Source organism: Carlito syrichta, unplaced genomic scaffold, assembly GCF_000164805.1.
Source record: "Carlito syrichta isolate Samal-C Ts95f unplaced genomic scaffold, Tarsius_syrichta-2.0.1 Scaffold308807, whole genome shotgun sequence".
NCBI lineage: Eukaryota > Metazoa > Chordata > Mammalia > Primates > Tarsiidae > Carlito > Carlito syrichta.
In genome coordinates, this window is record NW_007252903.1 from 84,865 (window position 1) to 107,725 (window position 22,861).

At 39.1% G+C, this 22,861-nt stretch overlaps 1 protein-coding gene across 1 annotated transcript in view; it reads right to left on the minus strand.

The window, feature by feature from the left end:
* Positions 1-19,977, minus strand: part of POLA1 (DNA polymerase alpha 1, catalytic subunit) — a 72,935-nt gene extending 52,958 nt beyond the window's left edge. The window contains exons 1-10 of the mRNA XM_021716418.1: positions 19,805-19,977; positions 15,760-15,884; positions 13,223-13,319; positions 12,124-12,204; positions 5,075-5,190; positions 4,566-4,628; positions 3,660-3,752; positions 3,145-3,232; positions 2,376-2,577; positions 2,108-2,286 (exon numbers count right to left, since the gene is read on the minus strand). Of these exons, the coding sequence (XP_021572093.1) occupies positions 2,108-2,286; positions 2,376-2,577; positions 3,145-3,232; positions 3,660-3,752; positions 4,566-4,628; positions 5,075-5,190; positions 12,124-12,204; positions 13,223-13,319; positions 15,760-15,884; positions 19,805-19,847 (1,087 nt within the window). The 5' untranslated portion in view covers positions 19,848-19,977. The remainder of the gene's footprint in view (positions 1-2,107; positions 2,287-2,375; positions 2,578-3,144; positions 3,233-3,659; positions 3,753-4,565; positions 4,629-5,074; positions 5,191-12,123; positions 12,205-13,222; positions 13,320-15,759; positions 15,885-19,804) is intronic.
* Positions 19,978-22,861: the final 2,884 nt, after the last annotated feature.

Genomic DNA, 22,861 nt, shown 5'->3' on the forward strand with positions numbered 1-22,861 from the left:
AGGGGGCCGGGCTCGGTGGCTTAGCTGGTAATCCCGCACTTTGGGAGGCCAAGGTGAGTGAATTGCCTGAGCTCGCAGGTTTGTGATCCGCCTGGGCAACTTGGCGAGACCTCATCTCTACAATAAATCAAAATGAGCCGGGCATGGTAGCGCGCGCCTGTAGTTCCAGCTACTTGGAAAGCTGAGGCGGAAGGATCGCCGGAGCCCAGTAGGTCGAGGCTGCAGTGGCCGGGAGCGGCCACTGCACTCCAGTCTGAGCAACAGAGTGAAACTCCAACTCAAAAAAAAAAAAAAGAAAGTAATACAGGGATGGGTAGGCCCACTGTATTGTACAGCTCCAGGGAGCACCAATCACACTGCTGTGCTCTAGGAAGGTCACATGAAGATGGTACCCCCTGGGTTTCAGCAATGCCTGGGAAATCATTTGCTCAGCCACATTAATCATACTTGCCAATCTACCTTCCAGCAGAGAGTAACAAAGTAATCAAAAAGCTGAGAGGGTCTAATCAAATTATCTTGTCCTAGCTAAAGTAGATTAAGATACCATTTCTAAGACTGATCATATCTTTTCCTAAGAAGCTAGCCCATGGCAGTATGCTACTCAAATTGCTCAAGAGTTTATACACATATCTGATAAGTTGAAGCATATTAATGTTTCCACCCATCTTTCCAGTTAAAGCCAATGCCTGATTATCTGTGAGGTAAATCTGGCCTTTAAGTCTGATAGTTAATATTTACTCTTCTTCCTAATACGCTTGTTTAACTGACATCTAGGTACTCCTTCTATTTTCACTGGATGAAGCTTGCAGGAAATCACTTTGAGAAATACAGTTTGAATCTACTGTAGATTTAAAAAATACCTAAATAAAGACAACTCAATTTAAGGATGTATACTGAATTTTACATTAATCTGACAGACCTTATCAGGCCCAGTCCCACAATGAAGAAGGGCTCAAAGAGATACAAAAGAAAACTGGATAACCTCCTGGTTTTTGTGAGTCAGGAATTTACAGTATTAGCTCATTAGGATGGCCTGGGAATCATCCTTGATTCCTCCTTTTGTGTCACCTCCCTCATCCAATCCATTGACAAGTTTGTGTCAAAATACATGTCAAATGCCTTCACTTCTCTCCTCTCCAGTCACCAGGGTCCAGGTAACTAGCAGCCTTGCCGTGAACTGACTGATCTCCAGGGCCACACTTCCCCATGATCCCATTCCAGCCCACCCCTCCCCAGGTGTGTGCACACACAGACTAACACACACATGAGCCTATTCTCCACACAAACCAGAGTTTTCCTGTTAAAATGTAAACCCAATTATGTGACCACCAACCCCTGTACTTAAAACCCTCCAATGCCTCCCCATTGCTCTTAGAAGCTTCAAACTCCTTAATATGGCTTTCAAGATCTTTCATTATCAGGTCTTTGCCTTTATCTCCAACTTCATTTTATATCAATCTTGTCACTTGACTACTCTGATAAAAATACACAGGTCTCCTCCTTCCTCTCTCCAAGTCTTTGAGCATATTGGTTCCTTAGCTGAAATGACTTTTCCTCAGTCCTGCACATGTCTCAAATCTCAGCCCAAGGGTCATCTCCTCAGACAAGCCTCCCCTGGCTATTGCCTAATTTTCTTTACATCATCTATGAACTTATCTTACTTACTACTGATTTTTCCCCACCCACTCCCACCCCACTAGAATGTAAGCTCCAATATAGTATAGGGAATCTGACCAGCTTATTCATTCATCCTAATGCCTAGCACACAACCAGCATTTAAATTCACTGAATAGACAAATCAATGACTGACTCTATTCAAAGTCAAGTGCAGTTCTATAACTTCATATACATCAGTGGTGACATACAAACAGAACACTCCAAAACCACATATAACTTATTTTTGAAATAAGTGTCTTTAAGGATTCTTCACACCATAGCTCCTCTCCATCATGGTGGCTCATGCACCTCACAATGAATGAATACTGCTCTCTTACAATGTATGTAAGGGAGTGCGGAGGCTGACCTGAGACAATTATAATCACTAAAGTATTTAAGGTAAAGGTGCAACTCCTTTTAAAGACATATAGTATACCTTATGTGTGATTACCTGGTTGGCTGTACTGATCTTCATAAGCATCCAGCCAATAAAATTGGAATACTTGTTCCTCATCTGCCCCGTTTACCAATGGGAGGTGACTGGAATCCACTTGAACTTCTTGAGCGGAGAAACTGCTCTCATCTTCCTGATCAATATCCCAACAAGAGACATCTGGGAGAAAACTTCCTCTGCAGAAATCACATTTCCAAAAACTCTTTCAAAATCCAACCAAATAATTGTCATTCTTTTTGCCAAAAAAGTCATAAAATGCTCTTACAAGTATGACGTAGTCCCTTTTCCAGGATCTGCCTCATGTTTCACCCGTTCTGCTGGCTCACTCTCGTGGTCCCAAGTCTTAGCAGCCACAGGCTCCACATTCACCTCCTCAGCTTCCATGGGCTCATCAAAGTCACCATCTTCAAACTCCATCACCCCTGACTCCTGCTTGACTTCCATGTGCTCTGCCTGTACAGACTCTCCTATAGGCATCATCAAACATTCTCATCAAACATTGTTAGTGCCACTGAAATAGCACCCTACCTCTTTTCTAAACTATGTTTTCATTTCTCTTTAATCTCCAAATTGGATGTTTTTAAACTTTTAGTGCTATAAATTCAAATCTTTCACACTTAAACTTGCCATCACAATACCTTCAAAATCACTGCTACCTCCTCCAACACGGGACCCCAATTTTTTTTTTTTTTTGAGTTGGAGTCTCACTCTGTCACCCAGACTGGAGTGCAGTGGCCGCTCCCGGCCACCGCAACCTCAACCTGCTGGGCTCCAGCGATCCTTCCGCCTCAGCCTTCCGAGTAGCCGGACTTACCGGCATGCGCTACCACGCCCGGCTGATTTTTTGATTTATTGTAGAGATGAGGTCTCGCTGCCCAGGCGGGTCTCGAACCCGCAGGCTCAGGCAATCCACTCACCTCAGTCTCCCAAAGGCGCGGGATTACAGGCTGAGCCACCGAGCCCGGCTATAGGGACCCCAATTTTTGATAGCAACTCCTCAACACCCTTGTACTTCTGCCTGACATCAGACTTACCAGAAAATTCAGCACATTTAAGAGGAATAGGAGTTAATGGAGGCTCCTTTCTGGAGGCAGAGGAAGCAGTTTTTCCTGAAGGAACTGCCTGTAACGTTTTTAAATATTTAGTCAGATGTTCATACTAAAAATATTCAACTGTCCTACCCTGACCAGAGATAATGACAGTTCCCACTTTATAAAAAGATTTTATGTCGTATTAATGCAACAGCTTCAATTATTTTACTGTAACCTAGGTTTACAAAAAAAATACTTGTTTCTGGGAGGAAAATTATTGCATTTAGCACAGTTGTAATACCTATAATAAACACATACTAGTTACTACAAAATTTACTATGAAAAAAAGCAGGCACATGCTACTTTTGAAATACATAGAACTATTTATTGAATGGGAATCCCAATTTCAAACAAAAATAAAAATTAATTAAAAGGCATTTCCCTTGCATAGAAAAGCAACAAAATAAGTTTAAAACAAAACTATAAATCAAGATTGAAGGTATTTCTACACACAATACCTTGGGGGTATGCACAGAGAAAGGATTCAGTAAAGCTCCAATAGATCTTTTCTTCTTCAATGTCATTACAGGTGGTGGAGTTATTTGAGGTATCTAAAAGGAAGGGTAAGAGACAGTCACTGCCATGATTTGTTTACCACAGACAGAAAAAGTGCATTTCTCCACTCATTGAAATCCAATAAATAAAGCATTTTTCCCTGCCCCCCCCAACTCTATGTTCATGCACTGTGGTTACTATAGCAACAATACTACAGAAATCACTAGAAAACCGGAATATATATTAAAGCTACCCCTCACCAATTTTTTCTTTTTAAAATTTAACATACTCTTACTTGTCCAAAAAATTGTCAAGACAGAACTACATGGTGTTGATGTTAGTCATTTTAATCAATGGTCACTTAGAAGTATATCTCTAAATGAAAGCTTAGTCTTTATGAGAAATGGGCAAATTTCAAATTCACAGTGCAGCTAATACTGTTTGAGTTCTATTGGGAATAGCTCACTTGATTCTTCCTTCAATTCCACTCAAAACTCAAGACCTCATGCCTGATTATGCAGATTGACAGGCTTCAATCTATTTAGAGAACATACCCAACAGTAACCGAACACAAGCAGTAAGTATTCACAGAACTGATTCCTGGGTATATTTTTGCAACTTCAAACACATACCCACACAGCCCTATCTACATAATCACATAGCTATAACAGCTGGAAACTACTCACCTAAAGTGGTGAGAAGAAACCAATTTGAAGGTTATTTTTATTTTTGTTTTTTGTGGCATTTTTTGGTTGGTGTTGTCCTTGTACTTTTAAAAATTCTAGCAATAGTCTGTTTTGTATAATTAGTGAAGTGTTTCTTCAGCCTGTGTCTCCTGCATATTTTACAATTCCTGGAGACTCACTTACCTCAGTGTTCAGATCCTGTAGAATGTCACCAAGCAGATCATCCTTGGACAAGTCTACAGCTTTCTGGAAATTATAAAGAAAGGTGAAATAAAAGCCCTGCACTTAAAATTTTCACCCAGACTACACACGTCTATGAAAGGAAAGTCAGTCACCTCTTCATTCCTCACTGAGTGCTAATTAACTATTCACAGATGTTAACAATCATCTGTATATATACAATTCCTAAATATATAGTTCTTCTATTCTATTTTCATCTTCATTCCATAATCTTCCTGCTAATCACTGAAATTAAATACACTATCAATTCAGTTTTCCTGATCAATTTTCTTTTTTATCTCCCAAGCTCCAACTGAGGGACCTAAGTTCACTTAAAATCTATATCCACCTTAGTGAGTGAAATTGGGAAAATGTTACTCAAATATATATTGAGCACATACTAATTATAAAATCAAATATTAAATTCACTTCACAAAGAAAAAGACAAAATATAACGAAACCATGAAACTCACATCTGCAGTTTTCTTCCCAGCACAAGCAATGAACATTGACTTAATATTGTTTGGTTTTGTCACTGCAGGCTTCTTTACATTCCTCTTGTCTTTGTTGCATACTTTACCACCTTTTCCTATTGGAATATAAATTATTTAGAAACATTCACTGGCAAAAATCAAAATGGAAAACTAAAAGCCTAGTCACCAGCTCTCTGTATATGTGAATTTGAGAAGAAAAATGTTAAGAATTAAAAATACAGCCGGGCTCGGTAGCTCAGCCTGAAATCCCAGCACTTTGGGAGGCCAAGGCAAGTGGATTGCCAGAGCTCACGGGTTCGAGACCCACCCAGGCAACTTGGCGAGACCTCGTCTCTACAGTAAATCAAAAATTAGCCAAGCGTGGTAGTGCACGCCTGTAGTTCCAGCTACTTTGAAGGCTGGGCGGATAAAAAAAAAAAAGAAATAGCCGGGCTCGGTGGCTCAGCCTGTAATCCCGCGCCTTTGGGAGGCTGAGGTGAGTGGATTGCCTGAGCCCACGGGTTCGAGACCCGCCTGGGCAGGCGAGACCTCATCTCTACAATAAATCAAAAAATTAGCCAGGCTAATTCCGGCTACTTGGAAGGCTGAGATGGAAGGATCGCCGGAGCCCAGCAGGTCGAGGCTGCGGTGGCCGGGAGCAGCCACTGCACTCCAGTCTGGGCAACAGAGTGAGACTCCAACTCAAAAAAAAATAAAAATAAAATAAAAAGACCTACTTTTGCCATATGTTATCTCTTGTGGCCACATGTAAATCACCTACAAGCTTTTCTAATACTGTCAATTTTACTCTCACTTTCTGATGCATCCCAGAACAGCTTCAATCTCAAGAAAATCTTAATGAATAATTAAAATAGTGTGGTAGAGGCATACAAATAGATACATCAGATGTAACAGAAAATAAAATTCAGAATAAGATCCAATTACTTATGGAAATTTAGCATATAATAAAGGTGGTATCTCATATCACTGGGGAAAAGACGGACCTAGTAGTGTTAACTAGCCATTTATAATGAAGTAAACTAGTATAAACATCAAATGCATCACAAAACAAAATGTTTATAAATGAAAGTATACACGTTTTTTTTTTTTTTTTTTTTTTTTAGTTGGAGTCTCCCTCGGTTGCCCAGACCGGAGTGCAGTGGCTGCTCCCGGCCGCCGCAGCCTCGACCTGCTGGGCTCCGGCGATCCTTCCATCTCAGCCTTCCCAGTAGCCGGAATTACAGGCATGCGCTACCACACCCGGCTGATTTTTTGATTTATTGTAGAGATGAGGTCTCGCTGTCCAGGCGAGTCTTGAACCCACGGGCTCAGGCAATCCACTCACCTCAGCCTCCCAAAGACGTGGGATTACAGGCTGAGCCACCGAGCCTGGCTTATAAGTACTTTTAAAAAGGAAAATTCCTTTGTAAACTGGGTGTGGTGAAAATCCTCCCAACTATGATTTAAAATCCATTTGCAAGAAAAAAATGATAAATTCAATTACACCAGAAATACGTTAAAAGAAAAACCAATATAAAATCTTTGCAATATATGTCCCAAATAAAAGATAAATTTCCCTGACAAAAATTTCCCTGCTACAAAGAACTTTAAAGACAGTTCAAAGGCAGGCAATAAATACAAACATATGTAAACAGTTAATACATTTTATGAAAAGATGCTCAACTTCACGTGTAAAAGAAATGTCAATGAAAACCACACTGAGAAGTCACTTCTCACTTATCAAAGTGGCAAAAACTCAAAAACTTTACAATACACTGTTAGCAAGGCTGTGGGGAAACACACTCACATACTGTTCATGGGACTGTAATATGGGACAACTCCTAGGAAGAAGAATTTGGCAATTCATGTGCATTTACTCTTTGAACAAGCAATCTCACATCTAGGAATTTAAACACTATATGCACAGAGTTACTGGCTGTGGCACTATTTGTAATAGCAAATTACTGAAAATAATCTAAATATCTATCCAAGGAAACCATTTGAATAAACTGTGGTACATTTATACACTAAAATACTATGCAGCTATATAGAACTAAATAAGAAAGATCTTTACTTACTACTATGGAGTGATTTTGAGAATATCTTGTTATGTGAAAAAAGCAATGTGCAAAACTATGGGCATTACCTTTTTTTAAGGAAAAAAAGGACACAAACACATACACACAATTCCACTCCTGAGTATTTACCCCAAAGAATTTTAAACAGGTGCTCAAACAAAAGCCTGTACATAAATGTTCACAGTAGCACTATGTACAATAACCAAAAGGTGGAAACAACTCAAATGTCCTTCAACTAATGAATAAAGTACAGTACATCCAAATGCTGGAATATTATTCTGCCATAAAAAGGAATAAAGTACTAATATATGCTACAATGTGAATGAAACATGAAAATATTATGCAAAGTAAAAGAAGTCAGGCACAAAAGGTCATATATTATATGATTTCATTTATATGAAATGTCTAGAATAGGCAAATCTGTAAAAACAGAAAGCAGACTAATGGATGCCATGAGCTGGAGGAAGAGAGACTGGGGAGTGACTGACAATGGGTATGGGGTTTCTGTTTGGGGTGATGAAAATATTCCCGAACTAGATAATGGTGATGATTGCAAACATTGTGAATGTACTAAATGTCACACATGGTCAATTTTATGTAATATGTATTTCACCACAATAAAAAAGGTATTTTTCATGTGCCTAGGAAACATGAAAAATATGAGGTAAGAGCACTACATTAAGGAACACACATTTTTATTGAAATCATTTGGAGCACCCTGGAAACAATATAATTAATGGTGAACTGTTTGGTATACAAAATCCAGGTTTTAACATAGATCATGAAAAGAGGTCAATAGAGGTTTTAATAGCAAGGAAGGCTTCATGAGGGAGGTTTAATCTCACCATCGTAGGCTAGTAGAATTTAGAAAGAGGAAAAAGAAAGAATATGAGTAAACACCTGAGGTAGAATTCTTCCACAATTTAGTGTTTCTGTTTTGTTTTATTGCATTTTCCTGCTGCTTTTTCTTCATTGGAACTCAGTTGATAATTTTCTCTACCTCTATGTGAAAATAACATGCCAGGAATTGGATCCACACCATAAAGAGCTAACCTTTCACTTAGGTAAAACTCTATAATTTCTTATGAGTCTTTAAAGTAGATTGCAGAATTGTATTTTCCTTTCTTGTGACCTTATTGGGTTCCTAGTGAAGGACACTGAAACAGTGGGGAAATGTGAATGAATGGTGCTGGCAAACCATGAAATAAAAATTTCTAAGACTAGCTCTCTTCCACAATGTCAAATTATTCCCTTCACTGATGTTATTATTGGGGAGAGATAACATGATGAATATGGAAACAAAGAGATGGCTCATTTACTCAACAAATATTGCATACTTTCTTTTTGCCTGCTACACTGGGATGACCAGGACATGGGTCCTTTCGCAATTTGAGATGCTCACTGTCCAGCCTAACCTCCTAATTTACAGCTGACAAAACTTAAGTCTAAAGTAATGGTACTAGTTCAAGATGACACAATTAACATAGCCATAACTCTAACAAGTCCTCCTTCCTCAGTTCAGGGAGATGAAAGCAGTAGAGGGTTAATTCTCATCTTCATGGACTCACATAAACTAGCAATACACAATTAACCACATTGCTACCAAATGGTACAAGTGTATAGAGTTTCTATATTACACAGGTTGGCAGAAACCAGAAAGTTGGTTTCATATTCTAATAAATGAATGAATAAATAACATCCCACATGGGAAAAAATATACTTATTTTTTGTAAAAGGAAACACAGGAAGGATAAACCAGAAACTAATAAAATGTTTGCCTATAGAGATAAGTAGAAATGAGGCAAAAAGCATAGGGATAAGAGCAAGATTCATCTGAGTATATCTCTTGATACCATTTTGATTTTTAAATCACACAACTTTTTTACAATATGCAAAACATAAAACCAAAAAGCATTTTTCAAAAACTGAAGTTTGAATACAAAAACAAATGAACCTGTGTAGTAAATTAATAACACACACAAAAACTGCTTTATATAACTTCACAGTAGCACTATGTACACAATGCTGACTATAGACCCTTAGTAAGACACATGCCAAGAACAAATAAAATTGCAGAAAAGTCATGATCTTTACTTAGAAAGGTTGTTGGTAGAGGTACTATTTAGTAATTCTAAAATTATGTGTATGTTTTAGAAGTCAGGGGTTTTCACTGAGGGTAAAGGCAGACATGAATATAGAATTGGGAAGATGAAGAACCTGGCAATGTTGGATTTGAATCAATCGAATATATCAGTATGAATTCATGACATATATAATCTTTTCATTCTGTTCACTGAAAGGCCTAGAAGCTATTACACCCAAGTGGCAATGAGCATATCTATCTCCCAGATCTGAGTACCATTCCCCATTAAAAGGAACCAGTTTTCTTGGGAGAAATGGCTGGTCCCAGATCTGTGACAGGAAGAACACAAGCTAAACCTGGAACACCTTATACTGTTGGCTCAGAAAGCAAAGAAATGCTCAAATACTGATGAGTACATATCAAAAAAGATGCAGGAACGAGCTTAAAGGGGCTTCTACTGGCCAAATCTGGGATAATTTGAACATCAAAAGAAAAAATGACAATGGATACTGAGTTGTAACTATATCTTTTAGAAATCCATGGGTTTGAAGCAATAATTTTTTATTTAAAAAGAGAAAGGATCATCAAAAAATGCTAAAAACACTGGGTGAAAATTCATGGGGGAATGGGATATACACATGGTCTCAAATTATCACCCCAGGCAGGGCTCGGTGGCTCAACCTGTAATCCCAGCACTTTGGGTGGCCAAGGCGAATGGATTGCCTGAGCCCACGGGTTCCAGACCAGCCCAAGCAACTTGGCGAGACCTCGTCTCTACAATAAATCAAAAATTAGCCAGGCGTGGTCGCACAAGCATGTAGTTCCGGCTACTTGGAAGGCAGAGGCGAAGGACCACCAGGGCCTAGCAGGTCGATGCTGGGGTGGCTGTGAGTGTGCCACTACACTCCAGCCTGGGTGACAGAGTGAGATTAGGACTCAAAAAAAAAAATTATCATCCCATATTTGCATTAACTGCAACAGGGGGAAAGGTAGCTTTACAAGAAATCTGACAAACATCATCTTAACCAAGAGATCAAACTTAATAATATCAACAATAATGGCACAACTGACATTATATGCCCCTGTTATGATAAATGGAAAGGACACAACTTTATATTGTAGATATTAGCAAACATTTATTTATAAATATGCATTTATTGTTGCCAAAATATTTATCCTGAATCTAAGCGTGAAGAAGCGGTAAGGCAAATCTCAGATTGTGAGACATTCAGCAAAACAATCATCTTGGTCTCTTTAAAATGTCAGTGTCAGGCCCGGTGCTGTGGCTCAAGCCCATAATTCCAGCAGCACTTTGGGAGGCAGAGGTGAGAGGATTGCCTAAGACCAGGGGTTCAAGACCAGTCTGGGTAACTTGGCGAGATCTCGTCTCTACAATAAATCAAAAAATTAGCCGGACATGGTGGCGTGAACCTGTAGTTACAGCTACTTGGAAGGCTGAGGTGAAAGCATCGCCTGAGATCAGCAGGTGGAAGCTGCAGTGGCCATGAGCGTGCCACTGCACTCCAGCCTGGACAACAGTGAGACTTCGACTCAAGAAAAAATAATAACAATAATAAAAATAAAACAAAATGTCAATGTCACAAAAGACAAAAGGGGGGTTGCTGTTTTACACTAAATAAGACAAAAAAGATAAAAAAAACTAAAGTGAATTCTACATTTTTAAAATAGCTTTAAAAGATATTGAACTAATTGGAAAAATTTTAATATAGATAATATAATTAATAATATATAGTTAAGTATACAAGTATCTTTATTCTTAGGTCACTGCTAAAGTTCAAAAAAGTCACTGAAAAAAGTCTCGGTGAGTGTGGTTGGGAAGAGGGAGAGAAGAAACAAATACTGCAAAAAGTTAATCTAGGGCTGAGTGGAGTGGCTCACATCTATAATCCCAACACTTTGGGAGGCAGAGGCAAGAGGACTGCCTACGCCCAGAGATTCAAGACCAGCCTGGGCAACTTGGCAAGACCTCATCTCTACAATAAATAAAAAATTAACAGGCCTAGTGGCACGCACCTGTAGTTCCAGCTACTTAGAAGGCTGAGGCAGAAGAATCACCCAAGTCCAGCAGATCAAGGATACGGTGGCCCTGAGTGTGCCATTGCACTCCAGCCTGGGCAACAGAGAGAGATTCCAACTCCAAAAAAAAAAAGTTAATCTAAAAATGAGTGTCCAGACTATCTGTAAAGGGCAATATAGCACAGACTTTAGGCTTTGGGCCACACAAAACTCTTACACTGTTACATATTCTTCTGTTCATTTTTCTTTTTTTTTTTTCTAAACACCCTTTATAAGATACTGAAGAAAATCTTTCATTCTCAATTTACAGGAAAAAAAATTGTGTATGTTTACTCAAAAAAATGCCAATTACTGTATTGCTAAGAAAATCTGACATACTCATTTACATCATTTTAAATTTCAATTATACAAAGCAAGTTGATTATTCTAGTTCTAACTAAACCTTGCTATTGTACTGTACAATTATCAAAGAGCTAAAATTCTAAGTATATCACTTGAGTAGAAATTTTAAAAGATACCAATTATTGTTGCAGCCCTCAACATCAGCAAGTCTAAAATGACTTCAGTACTTGAAATTTCAAAATAAGCAAAAGATCAAACTCTTTGGATAAGAGACACAAAACTTTTCATTTCTTCATATTGTTTTTGTTTTTTTTTTTCATTTTTATGTATAACTTTCTACACAACTACGCTTCTCTCAGTATTAGAACATATTCTTCTATACCTTAAAAAATGGTGGTAGGTCCTTCCCTCAAAGAGAAATTTTATAAGAGTACCAAGTCATCTCAAAAGAGTACCAAGTCATCTCCTTAAATCTCAAAACAACACTCTTAAAAACAAAATGTAGGTACCTTTCTCACCGGCGACAAGGGCATCGTCTTCAAGGTCATCATCAAAAATCTCTCGGCCATCTTCCACATAGCCAATACCATCTGCAAGAACAAAATTTAATATTGGGATCAAGTTTCTAAAAATGACCAATACCATTTTAGCCACTACTAAAAAAAAAAAAAAATCTTTTATACCCAGTCAGATGTTCTTTGGGCTTGTGCTATTTTTAAGTGTAGCAGAATCCTATTCCAATAGGTGTCAGAGAATGCACAGCATACACACAGCATATGTGGAGTCAAAACTAAAGGATACTTACCATACCTAGCCTGCTGAGCTGGGAAAATAATTTGACCCATAGGATCAAGTTTGCCACAACAGGATGCTTTATAACAGTTTTACTCTATCAGAAGAATAAAAAGTAAAAGAATCAAGTTTACATAAGCCCAGAAAGGCACCCCAGTCTACCAGGGAAAACTGACAATATAACTGAGTCCAGTTACAGAAGGAGAAACATAGTCACAGGCACAATCTATATCTCCTCCCTGTGGTCAGCACTTATATAGCAAGAAGTCAGATCCACAAAGGAGGAACCAATGACCCTTCTACAAGGGGCATAAGGACATTAGGACCAGCCTTTGCACAGTGGTTTCTACTGTTCAAGTTACTTTTCACACCTAGAACCTCGTGTACTCCTCCAGAGTAACTCAGAAAACAGGTCGTTTTCTTATCCCCACATTATAGATGAAGAACTTGGAGACTCAAAAAGATTGAATGAATTGTCCAAGGTCATAGAGTTGGAAAGTGGGAAAGACAGATCTTGAAACTGTAATCCTTAATTCCAAGTGCTGTGTGTTGGCCCCACAGGCACACAGCTTCTCCTAACTCCTACACAGTCATTTCCTGGAGGATGTATACTGTGTTCTGAGGTTTGTATAACAAAATATTTTCCAAAATATTCCAATAAACTTCCTATTGTTCTGCTTCCTCATCCCTAATTAAGAAAATCCAAACCAAAGATAAGATCCTAACATCTTCCCAAGCAAAACAGTAACTCCACTGCACGAGGATCTATAAGAAGTAACTGACACAGTGCCTAGCAGGCAATTTGCCCCCACCTACCATCATCCACAATCCAGTCGTCATCCTGGCGTGCCTGAACCAGCTTTGAATACTGTTCTTCATCAACTTCTTCATAAACACTTGCAAAGTCCTCGACCTGCCATTATACAAGTTTGAGAAAAAATTTCAAATGGAGTGAAAGTGTTAAACAATTCTGATGAAAAAATTGTCAAAATGAAACTCAAATGGCAGCCTGAAGGAGTAGCTGCAACCAAATCATGAGTTCTGACATTCAACACCACTACAGGGTTTTCCTTAAATAGACATCAATTAACTTAGTATTCCTTTTAGGTGGGTGTTAACATAAGATATTAAATGATTCCATTAGCATAATATACTTGTCACACCATCAATTACTCATCTACTTCATAAAAAACAAACTGAATTATAGCCAAATCTTCATTAGCTACTTTGGGGATTATTCACTTGTAATTTCAAGACTAGTTTCTCCTATACTTAGCAAACTTGTAAGGCATCCCACCTCTCTCTTCACTAGCTGATGTGTGCTCTGCAAATAGATGTTAATTTTAATACTTGTTCAACCAACCAAATATAATTCAAAAGGAAAATTTCCCTCACCCATCCCCCTTCAAAAATTGGCAAAACATATTCTATGTTCTACAAGAAAACTAGAAATGGTTTTTGAATGATCCTTGTTTGCATTACTACTGATCCCCCACCATTTTCAGTTATTGAAACTGCACAGGGACTTAAATGCTGAGCTATTTAAAAGGCAAGTTCAGCAGATCCTCTGATCACATCAGCTGCCTGACTGCCAGAGAGTCAGAGCACCATGAGCTATTGGTATGAAAAAAGCAGACCAATTCTGCACAGTTAAGGCAACAAACAGAACAGATATACACCACTACCACAGCTGCTGATGGTGAAAGTTCACTAACTTCCCAGATGAGAATCTGGTGGACTAGTTAACAGGAACTCAAAGCTACTTCATTAAAAATCCCTCCTCTCAAGAGTTCTAGCTTTTCCAAAAGGAGTATGGGGGAAAGACTAACTCTACCTGAAGAGTTAACTCCCTAGGAAAAAACATGGACAAAGCTTTGAGAGTCTGATGGCCAAAGCTGACTGGATTTCTGCCACACCTACAAGACATAATAATTACAGGATTAGGTTTAGTTTTCAACTACTTTTTAATCTACAGGGATCACTGGTAAATATTGATTTGGCCTTTGACCATCTGGTAACAGAAACTGTCATACCAAATTAAGTTTTTAACAACCCAGACATAAACTAGTCCAATTAATATTACTGTACTGATCAATTTTCTTCTTTTGGGTGAGGGGGAACTGGCACAGTAATTTTTGTTGGTTGAAGACATATTTTGTCTCATATTTAAGTAACTCACTTATATAATACAAAAGACACAAGAAAACTATTGTTAAAAAGTCATTTTGAGTAAAAAGTCATTTTGACTCTATCTTTAAAAACAACATTGCTACCGCTCAGCATGAACTTAGAGCCATACAATTAACATCACAGTGTTTAAATGGAAATCAACCACATTGTGCCAACAACTGAAATGTCCCAGGGAACTCCTTTACAGAAGTATCTACATTGAAAACTTTACTCCTGCTTTACTACAATCCTTTTAGCAATCCTTTATAATCTGGTTGCCTCACTTAACTTAAACAAATGGTGCCAAATGGCAAAAATTCTCTTTTATTTGCTAAATTACACAATACATGGTTAAACATGCATATTCTAAAGCCAGACTGCCTGGGTTCAAAAAAAGAATCTGCCACTGTAACCTCACTAAACTTTCTGTGCCTCAGATATCTCACCTGAAAAATGTTGTTAATCATATCTAATTTCATTTGGTTATTGAAAGGATTAAATGGATAAAATTACAGTAAGAGCACTTAGAATAGTATATTAACTCAAAAAGTATATCAGTTATTGTTATTTTCTAATATTAATTACTTTCTAAACCTGAGGCACTTAAGATACTCAGGGAGGGTACTGAAGGTGGAGCTAGACAATGCCATACAGATGATAGTACTCTTTTACCTACAGGCAGTAGGTAAAGAAAACCAGCCAAAAGCATCACATTCAATCTTACAAACAGGACATGGCAAAAGTTAACATGCAAGTCTCCACTGCCACTCTCCTTGCAAATGAGATTAAAAAGAACAATACTCTCCAAGGAGATGAAGTACTTAGCTAGACTGCTCAATACATTAAGAGTAAAGTAAAAGCACCTCCAAGTTACCCCCCAACAAATCCAGGGGACTTACCAGAAATACAGTGTGCTCAATAAGGAAAAAAACAGATATAGCCGTGTACTTTCATTTTGGAACTTTAAAATCATCTAAAATGCCTTACAGGAACTTTAAGTAGAGTACTCTCCATAATCTGTAAATCTACCTCATGACCATGTTTGTTCAATATTAAGAAATTACTGTAACAAGAAACTTGAAATGTATGAGGATTTCTAATCGGGGCAAAGGTGACATAAGACTACCTACAGGCTATGAATTAGATGAAACACAGGAGAAAAAAAAAGAAAAATGTTTACTTACTTCGTATTTATACTTCTCACCAGCTTTAGCCTTTTTCAGTCTCTCCAGAGCTTCTTGGCGACCCTTCTTTGATTTTTTTTCTCGCCGGGCTCGAGAAACTACAAAACTTCCTGAATCTGACACAACTGAATAAAAGGAAAATTTACAAGAGATGTTACAAAATTGTCAGTCATCTTCCCTCAACACAAAGGAACATTTCTAGCTGACACACAATTTTAATATCATACAAATGAAAACATTTTATAATGTAAATAATTCACAAAGCTCATGGCCAAATATGCAGATCCTGTGGCTCTTCAGAAATTTTCTAAGATCCGAAGCCACTTTTATTTTTTTCCTCCAAAAAGAGGAAAATCCCCAACTCAACTGATATCCTGTAGAGACACTAGAGAAGGGAGATCAGCCATAATCTTTCCATTGGAAATGACAGACCACAAGTAATCCAGTGGGTTATAAAAGAGTAACAATATTAATCAACATCTGAAAAGGCTTTAAGGAGCTTCTACTCTTTGTGAAGTACTAGGCACTATGAGAGACACAAAGATCAAAAAGACATGGTCTCTGAACTCACAAAACTTATAATCTAATACGGAGGCTAAGTAGCAAGTAACTCTAAAACAATATTTAGAAGTAATACATGCCCTAATAGAGATTCGGATAAAGTACCTGGAATTTTAAAGAAGAAATAGATTGAAGACTGGTGAAATTTAACAAAGATGGCTCTGAGGAGATTTTTTATTCTATCACTGATTTCAAGGCCTCAATTGGTTATAACACCATAAGAAAACAGTGAAAAATGACTGAAAAACCAGAGGGCCTCAGTGTTCATTCATTCAACTTTTGAATTATTCATGTTTTTGGTCATTATAAACTGACCACTCTGCACACATACTGAAAAGAATGCATCCACAGAATTAAAACTTTTATATAACAGCTGATGAATAACCAAATCAAGCACAAAAGTGCTGCCTGTGAGCCATGAGTTTAGGCTCAGCACAATTGCCATCTATGTCCGTGAAATTTAGTATTTTATTGTATTTGATGCTAATTAATTTATAAAAAGGAATAGGCACAGAAAAAAAGTATTGATAAGAGGCATCCTAAAAGCTCCAACCCCCCTGGAATGTTCATAACAACATTAAGCTATTTGAGTAAGTGTTTGAAATAAAAGATACAATTTAAAGAACATGTACTAAATGCTGGTAATAAACTGTTGAAAACTATATCTTAAAGGTGAAGCATAATTAAATATCTTATTTTTTTTCTAGTTTTCTAGAAATGGAACCTCTATAACATCTCAGTCTATTGTTTGACTTTTACATTTGACTTTTAAATCCATTTTCAGAAACACATTAAGTAAAAATTAAGAACTAAAGGTACTTGATGACAGCCACAAAATCTTGGGTGTCATTCAAATGACTTCAAAAAATCATGAGCAGGCCTACATGAAAAGGTTTCAGAGACTACTGAATATGACCTCTGAAAGTGAAAAGCTGGCCTCAGTGAATTATCTTCAAGACTACCTTGACACCTGACAAAATCAGGTCTTCAAACAGACTTACTCCCCAAGCAACAATATTCCACTACACAGGGTTAAGCGTACAACTACAAGTAAGACAGAATTGCCTGACCTCAAGGGACTCACAATCAAGTAAAACAAAAGTACCTAAGACCACCACAATAATATAAACAGAAAAGGTAAGAACACAGCACTGAGGAAATGTAGAGAAGAGAGCTGTTAATTTGTTATTTTGCCAGGGAAATCAGGGAAGGTTTCACAGGGGAGGTTTACAATACAGGCCTAGAAAAAGAATTTCACCATTAGAGAACAGGCTAAGAGTGACACAAGCAGAGGACTAAGGACTCACTAATGCAGAGCCTCAGGATCCTCATCTGTAAAATGGGGATAATCATATCTGCTTTAGAAAGCTATTAAAGACTACATATATGATGATGCCTATCTTACTCCGCACTTTACAATATAGGAGAAGCTCACTAATGTCTCTGTGTGTGTATAGATGCAGGGTAGAAAAACACATACCCCACACATACCACACCTAGCAGTACCAAAGTCTAGCTTCGGAAACAAAAATCAAGCCAAGCTGTTTTCTCAGATAAGTCTCAATGCAGATCTACATAAAATTAGATGTCTACCATCTCAACTCCATTAAACAGAAACTATGTCTGCCCTACTCACCATCAAATGTCAGAACCTGGCAGAATGCTTATGCCTAGTAGGTACATAATAAATATTTGCTGAATGAATAAATGAACCACTGTACCAGCTTTTTTGATCATTAAACTTTCCCTGATCTCTGTTATTATATATGAAAATACATAGCCAGGGATGGTGGCTCACACCCGTAATCCCATCACTTTGGGAGGCCAAGGCAAGCCCATGGGTTCGAGACTAGTCTGGGTAACCTGGCAAGACCTTGTCTCTACAATAAATCAAAAAATTAGCCGGGTGTGGCGGCACATGCCTATAGTTCCAACTACTTGGAAGGCTGAGATAGAAGGACCACCTGAGCCCAGCAGGTAGAGGCTGTGGTGGCCATGAGCATGCCCCTACACTCCAGCCTGGGCAGCAGAGTGAGACTCCAACTCAAAAAAAAAAGAAAATATATAATATAATAACAGTTAGCTATAGGTGTTTCAACTTTTCACTGCCATTGTCAAGGTGTTCACCTTCTAATACTTTTTTGGAATATGTCTCCAGTGCATCATGTAGGTAAGTTAACAAAAAAGAATATGCATGAAAAAAATCCGTTACAAAGTTTTAAATATTTGGTTCAAAATTACCATCTGGAGCACCTCCAATCTCACCAAAAGCAGAAAAGATACTAGCCTGCAGCAGTCTTTCAGGTAACAATCTTTTAGACTGTTCTAAAGGAAAAATTCCAGTCACAAGTCCCTGGCAACGACTTAATCAACACCCTGACTTAAGAGGGGTCTCAAGATTGCACAGTATCCTCCAGAGTGATTTCTTGATGTTCACAGATGACATACAGTTTTTAGAGTGAAGAAAAGGCTTAGTGGCAAATCACTGATAGAGGGCTGCAAAGACTGTTCATGTACTCACATCCTACATCCCATTTGTAATCCAGGCTAGTCGACTCTCCAAAATAAATTGTTTTAAAAAACGAAAGGCTAGAAGGACAAATTGAAATCTCTGATTCACAACTAGATAATGCAAAGGAAGCTGATTAGGAAGCAAGTTCTCATTAATGGTAATGTATTTGAGTGACAGGAGATGTGACGCTTGAACTAACAAAGTGAAGCATCTGATTTTAAGTTAGAAGTTCACTAAAGTTAAGTCACACTTTACCTGAACGCTGTTCAAAAATCAGAAATCAGTCAAAGCCATTTACATTTTTGTATTCTATTTTTGGAAATAAAAGATTACCACTGACAAACTGAGTAATATACAGTGTATCCAAAATGCCCTGTACTGATGCAATTGTGAACACTATTCCTATGCAGCACTTGAAGAACTTTCTGGAGAAGAATTTGAAAGAAAAACTGTTAGTGCATAAAGTAGAAACCCATTACCTAAAAAGACAAAACGCATTTGTATCTGGTGACAGCACTCAGAGTTTGCTTTCCCGCTTAGTTTCAATGTATCACAATTTTCCTGGAAGTTCCCGGAAAGGGGAGCACACATCTGTTCTGTCCTAGCCCTCCAGCGGATACTTGGGGTGGCAGCAGTGAAATACTTTCAGCCAAGACAGTGCCCCACCAGCAAGTTATGCCCAGCACGTGGTTGCGAGTCGTCAAAAATAAAAAGGCAAACAACAGAGGTGAGACAGCCTCCCCCCAGAAAAGTCCTGCAGCTCGGATGTGCCAAGAGCAAACCGCCCCGCAAGAGGCCGGGTCCGACGCCAGAAGGGGCTCCCGCAACCTGGACGACTAAGGTCTGAGCCCAAACCTAGCGCGCGCCTCCCTCAGAAAAAACAAAGCAGAAAACCCCTCTCTCAGAACCCCCACTACCCGCAATCATGCCACGGTCCCGACCAGGGGTCCCGCGCGCGGAATCGCCCCTCACCGTTCGCCCCCGGCTCGCAGTCGTCGCCGTGCACCGGCGCCATGCTCCCGAAGCCTCCGGATTACGCGCCAACCAGCCCGAAACTGGCGCGGGGGCCGAGACAGGCGCCAGCGCGAAAGCCAATCAGTGGCTCGAGAGGCTGCGGACTTCCGCCCGGAAGGCCACTGACGTGCCGCGCCGCGCCGAGCCGCGCCCCGCCCCGCCCCCGGTCTTCCCGCGGGCGCGCATTTGGCGCCCTGTGATGACCCCTTAGGGAAAAACTAGAGCTGTGGGGAGGTCGGAGGAGAGTAGTAAGAAAGAAGCGGTCGGGCGCTGGAAAGGCGCCACCGGGAGACTGCGCAAGCGCACGCATGCTGATGATAAAAGATTTGGGCGCGTGGAAGGAGGGGCTCTCTGGTTCTGAGAGCTGATTTTCCGGAAAAGGGGACGCGGGCGGGCAGGAGGGTGGGCGTGGTTGACCGTTTTCCCAAGAATCTGGGAAAGCGTCTGCCTCCTGCTGCACACTCTGAGTTTTGCCTGATACTTTGCTTCTCAGAGTGTGAACACAGTGGCTATGTAATTGTGTGTGTGGGTGTGTGTGTCCACTTAAAGATACATGCACCATCTCAACCAAATGACCAAAAGTTGCATCACCGATATGCGGCAATCTGACTTCATATGCCTCCTGATGTAATGCACTTGAAAAAGGAACAGCATCGCCTATGTAGTCTTCTTGCAGGAAAACGTCTACCCTAAATCTAAACATAAAGAAACAATCAGATGGATTCAAAGTGTAGGGCAATCTACAAAACATGTGGCCTGAACTCCTCCAAAATGTCAATGTTATGAATGACAAAAAGGTCATTAGATTTTTGTGTATGGTACAACGCATATAATGTATGCATCTCATTTTATCTTTTTCCAAATAGATATAACATTTTATTAAAAAGTGCCTGCCACAAATGTTTTATATTTTTCCTACATTTTTGCTCACGTGCTTGTTGATCTCTTCATGTGACAACAATTTTGTAATATTTTCTTTAAAGAGGATATAAAGATAATTCAGTCTATCTTCTAGCCTGATTGATCAATGCTCATTAATTTTTAATTGTTTAGAAATTTTTCTTTCAGGTTCATAACCATTTAATGTCATGTTAAGATGTGATCCATATGTAGTGACATATATATCACACAGTAATTCATACTTAGATACATTCATTGTTTAAAGTACCAGGACAGATTTATGCCCACACTTCCCTTTTAAAAACTATTGGAACTTTCATAGTTTTATTCTCTAATAGAAAATAACCATTTTGTCTAGGCACGAATAAGAACCAAATCTTTACCTTAACAATTTCACAAATCTGATCATTTCCCACATGCCACCTTACAACTCTAAGCATTTCAGATCTCTTTTCTCTTTCACTGCTGCTATGATCTAAATGTTTGTGTCCCCCTAAAATTTATATGTTGAAACCTAATCACCGATGTGGTGGTATTAGAAGATAGGGCCTTTGGGAAGCGATTGATTAGAGGGTAGCCCTCATGAATAGGCTTATTGCCCTTATAAAAGAAACCCTAGAGTGCTGCCTTGCCCCTTCTGCCATGCTATGTGAAGATACAGCAAGAAAGGGTCACCTATAAACCAGAAGATGGACCTTCACCAGGCACCAAACCTGCCAGCAACTTGATCTTGGATTTCTCAGCCTCCAGAACTGTGATAAATAAATTTCTGTTGTTTAGTAGCTACCCAGTTTACGGTATTTTGTTATAGCAGCCAGAACAAACTAAAACAACTACCCACATACTTTGGGGGCAAGGACCCATAGGACACTTCTATATCATGATATGACTTTGGGCCCTGCAATTTCAGTTCAAAATTCCAGGTAAGGCATTACAGTTGGATAGGAATATTCCTGGAGTCTATTCCTATACCAGAAGACCTAGCAATAATTTAAGTATATATGACTTTGTGTGTGTGTGTGTGTGTGTGTGTGTGTGTGTGTGTGTGTGTGTGTATGAATTAAGTGCCTTCAACCCACATAAACAGCCTAAAATAAGTGCAACATCAACTCACATCCTCATAGAATCCCAAAATGCCTATGCCTACTGCACCACCACCAGGCAAAGGAAGTGTGTCAGAGGGACAGTTGAAGGTTCTCAAGAACTGATTGTTAAATAGTCAAGAATTTTGTAATCTGCCTGTTAAATTGTTGTTAACTTGAAATCAGTCATGGTGAGAGTATTTACACCATGGAAATTGGCAAATGGTACAAATTAGAGTGGGTTTTTTTTTTGAGAATTTACCAGCAAGCCACATAGTCATAACTGGTTGCCGCTAAAATATTTTACTTCTGCAAATTTTTACAAAAATGTAAAACTATTGCTAGAGCATCTCCCACAGCCTTGGAAGTGGCCCATATGCAAATGAGAGACCCTGAAGATTAAGTTTCATCAGCTTCATTGTAAATCTGCCTCTGTTATCTAATAATGCAAAAAAAATCACTATTTGTCTTAAACTTGTTCTCTCCTATCCAAGACCAGTTTTGCAATCATTTTGCAAAATTGAAGATTTTTTTTTTATTTGAGTTGGAGTCTCACCCTGTGGCCCAGCCTGGAGTGCAGTGGCATGTCCCAGCCACCACAGCCTCAACCTGAGGGGCTCCGGCAATCCTTCCACCTCAGCCTTCCAAGTAGGTAGAACTGCAGGCGCATGCTACCATACCCGGCTAATTTTTTATTTATAGTAGAGACAAGGTCTCACCAAGTTGCCCAGGCTGGTCTCAAATCTGCGGGCAATCCACTTGCCTCGGCCTCCCAAAGTGCTGAGACTACAGGCTGAGCCACAGTGCCCAGCCAGGTAAAACTTTAATAAGAAATAATAGAAATAAAAGAAATGCAAAGATGGTTAATGGTTGCATTTTCCATTAGCAAAAAATTGAGACCTAAATGTCTACATCAGAGCAAAAGCTTAAGGATGTGACATAAAAAATAATTGGGAGCCAGGCTCGGTGGCTCAGCCTGTAATCCTGCGCCTTTGGGAGGCTGAGGTGAGTGGATTGCCTGTGCCCGCGGGCT